The 4,066-nt window shown below is 38.5% G+C and overlaps 1 protein-coding gene across 1 annotated transcript; it reads left to right on the top strand.

Annotated features, from left to right (window-relative positions):
- The first annotated feature begins 13 nt into the window (after positions 1-13).
- On the top strand, positions 14-3,930 carry LOC113672597 (small ribosomal subunit protein eS6). The gene is made up of 4 exons (XM_027188900.2): positions 14-123; positions 902-966; positions 1,515-1,581; positions 3,284-3,930. Exons 1-4 carry the CDS (start codon positions 46-48, stop codon positions 3,884-3,886), a joined length of 813 nt encoding a protein of 270 aa, XP_027044701.2. The 5' UTR covers positions 14-45; the 3' UTR covers positions 3,887-3,930.
- Positions 3,931-4,066: the final 136 nt, after the last annotated feature.

The raw sequence follows: 4,066 nt of genomic DNA, 5'->3' as shown, positions 1-4,066 counted from the left end.
TTGCCAGTCCCTTCGGCTGTCTTCTCACCTGAGTACCCACAATGCATGCGAACCGTCCTTCTCGTTCTCTTTTCGTTGCTTCTTGTGAGATTCTTCTCGTCAAAGAGGAGACGAACGATGAAGGTATAAAAAGTGACATATCCTTGCCCACTTTACGGAACTTTCGATAAAAATGAAAAATATATATATTCTTCTCTCCATGTATGACTCATTTTCCGGCAGATGGATTTCCCAGATCCTAGATTTTTTAGATTTCATTAAGGAATGAACAGAGACAACTAATCCCAGGAGTTATGATCTGGGACAAACTGTTCATTTCGTTGAGAAGGATCTGTGTATTAGGCTTTTTTTTTTTTCAGACTAACGCTTTTAAAATTTTCCTTGTGCAGCACATTTGAATGCGCTAGGAATCCTACCGTTAATTAATTTGATCGACATTTTGATGTTTTGTGAGTACATGTGCACTCTTGAACCATCCAGAGTGGATAAGGGGCTGTTCTGATCTGACAATGCTAAGTCTATAAAATTCTCCAGTTCAGTATTAAATTCCTGGTAAAGTCTTCCGATAACAAAGTCCAGTACTTTTAGATTTTCAAAGGAACGACATTCAAGGTCTTTTCTGTGCTATGATGAAGTTATATAGCAAGATTGAAATGTCACGCTCATTCTCTTTGCTGGCAATTATATGACCACTTTTTCTAAACCATGGATTGTGCCATATGTGGAATCTCTTATAATGTTTCCATGAATGTAAACCATACCTTCTTCAGAATAAACTCCTTGAGTTATAGTTATGGAACTGACAGGTTGTTTATTTATGCTGTGTGGATTGGTAAACCTGTGGAATCATTTGGTGTGCTATGGTTTTGATACACTCTCTTTTTCTATCTTTTTCTTTTAGCTCAACATTTCTTACCCAGCCACTGGGTGCCAGAAGCTCATTGAAGTTGATGATGAAAAAAAGCTGTGAGTATTTGTTAAACACCTGACATATTAAGTGTAAAGATATGGACAAGATTTTGTTGATGTTGATTCTGGCTTTCATATCTAGTTAGTATTAATGCAAGCCAGCTTTAGTTTATATTTGCTCAAATGTAATCACCCAGTTGTAGTGAAGTAATAGTCACTAAAAAAAAGGCACTTGAGGTCATAATAGGATAATTCCCATTGGGTTAATGGCTGGAGTGTGGCCACTTTCCATGGTATAAAATGTTCAGGAGTACCAGTACTCTCCCCCCCAGTGGAATTTTAGACCATTGCAGTGCCCCCCCCCCCCCCCTCCCCCTTCACCTTGCACTTAGTCAAGATTCTCTGATAATTCACTATTAGCTATTTATGCTCCTGGGTAAAATAATAGTATTTAAAAAGCTACAGCTAGTTTGTTTCCAGGGATCAAAATTAAAATCATCCCACCAGGGGTTAAACTGGAGCCTTGCGACCCAGATTCCAACATGCTACACAGTAAGCCTTTGCCTGTCTCTAGAAATGAGCCATTTTTGTTTTTTCCTGTTTAGGCGAAACTTCTATGAAAAACGTATTTCAGCTGAGTGCAGTGCTGAATGTCTTGGTGAGGAATGGAAGGTCAGTCAATTTTTAAACCTTTTCCTCTAGTATCTAGATACAGTACAGCATGATGTGTCTGTAAACTTAAATACATGTAACCTATTCACCTAGCAAATTTGTTTTTAGTAATAATAATAATATGACTGATTAGGATCCAATTCAGTATGTAATCTTGCAAGTAATCAACAGAATTGCACAACCACAAAGCAAGAGTCTGGTTTGTTAATTACAAGTGTGATTACAGACAGAATTGGGAAACTTAAAGTCATGTTCATAATTAATCAATGCTATGAAAAAATTTAAGAAACAAACTAGTGATCAGTTACACATTTTCATGAAAAAAAAAAACACTAGTCATCTTGGTTAAATGTCAGGGTGCGAAATTAACTTTTCTTTCTGATAGCCACTTGGCTCCTAAATTCTTCAAAGTGGTAGCCAATTCAAAAAAAGTTGGTTGCCATTTTCAAAGACAAACAAAATCTTTCTTTACGCTGTCAGCGTTCTAGATAGACCCCCCAAAATTAAGTTAGGGAAGAGATCTTTAACGTGCTACAAAGTGGACACTAGGATGTACGATATACAATGTTTAGGCTCATTTAAATCCAAGATGGCGTCTAGTTATCGATCGAGATGCATGTGCTACGTTTTGGAAACAAACTAAACGAGGAAGTTTGCCGTGGATTTATCTTTGCAATTTATGATGAAACGTTGTAGTTGCTAATTTGGCGACTAACTTTCAGGATTTGGTCGCCAAAGTGAAAAATTTAGTTGTATTGGCGCCTGTATTAGGTGCAATTTCACGCCCTGAATGAGCATCACATACACATGATGCATACTGTTCAATTCAATGGACATGATTAACAAAATCAGAGGACCCCAGAGGGGGAGTCCAAATTGTTGATCACAAGTACAATTACAGACGTAATCATAACCATTACAAATTCCTCAAATATTATTGCTGCATTCGCAGCTTCATTTTTCACTAATCACTCTGTATAGTTGTAATCAGGCAGTTGGCTATAATTGGACACCTGTAATCAGACAGTTTAAGCAGCCAATCATGCTAAGTCCACTCAGCTAATCCACCAATTACAGAAATGATCTCAACAACCAAAGCAACAACAACTTATCCAAAGAAAAACTGGGGAATTTTCAAAATGGAGGAATTTGTAACAAAAGACCTTGTATCCACTGGAGATATTTGTTCTAGGTGTATTTTTTTTTTTGGAAATGAACTTGTGATGATTAATTGGTAACAGGACTTTGTATCATCCAATTCTGTCTGTAATCATACTTGTGATTGACAAATCAGACTCTTGCTTTGTGCTTGTCCAATTTTGTTAATCACTCTTATGATTACAGACCAAATTGGACTCTACTTGGTCCTATTACCATCATGAATTAGAAAACACCAAGTCCTGTCACCAATTAATCAGAACTATGACACAATTTTAGAAAGAAATATGACATTTTTTTGTGAAAGAAAAAACCACAGTTAACTTGGCAAAATGAGTGACAACAATGGAAGCCTGTGAGGGGTACTGTCCACTTACACAGGCATAGCATGTCAACTTTCCTATTACACTGTTCAGTTACAAACATGATGCATACACTGTCCTATTATTGCTAAAATCAGGCTGGTGATAACCATTCATATTAAAGAATTTTGTCATATTTTGATTAACTATGTTATTAAGTGGTCAATGTTGCCTTTCTACAGGGATATGTGGTCAGAATCTCTGGAGGAAATGACAAACAGGGATTCTCCATGAAACAGGGAGTCATGACAAATGGCCGTGTGCGTCTTCTGCTCTCAAAAGGCCACACCTGCTACAGGCCACGCAGAACTGGTGAACGTAAGCGCAAGTCTGTGCGTGGCTGCATTGTAGATGCCCAGCTCAGTGTGCTAAACTTGGTCATCATCAAGAAAGGTGATAATGATATTCCTGGCCTCACAGACACCACTGTGCCTCGCCGCCTTGGCCCTAAGAGAGTTGGCAAGATCAGGAAGATGTTCAACTTGTCCAAGGAAGATGATGTACGTCAGTATGTTATCAGGAGGACACTCCCAGAAAAAGAAGGCAAGAAGACAAGGACCAAGGCTCCCAAGATCCAGCGCCTGGTCACACCTGTGGTGTTGCAGCGCAAGCGTAAAATCTTGGCCCTGAAAAAGATGAGAGCACAGAAAGCCAAGCAGGAGTATGCTGATTACACTAAGCTACTCGCCAAGAGAGCTAAGGAGGCTAAGGAGAAGCGTCATGAAATGCTGAAGAAAAAGCGTGCTTCCTCAAGTCACCGGGAGTCAGTGAGCAGTGCAAAATGAGTGCTGTGTAAATTTGAAGTAATAAAGATAATTGAAACACTGCTGATTGGTGTTGTGTTGTTGTTTTTAATTGCATTAGTCAACATCACTGAACCTTTTACTGATCAAGCAAACAGACTTTGTTTTGTGGTATGTTGTCACCCACAAGATTTTTTTCAGTGACTGAAAATAATGGAGCTT

Source organism: Pocillopora damicornis, chromosome 4 (assembly GCF_964200805.1).
Source record: "Pocillopora damicornis chromosome 4, jaPocDami1.2, whole genome shotgun sequence".
Classification (NCBI taxonomy): Eukaryota; Metazoa; Cnidaria; class Anthozoa; order Scleractinia; family Pocilloporidae; genus Pocillopora; species Pocillopora damicornis.
This window is presented reverse-complemented; position numbering and strand designations above follow the sequence as displayed.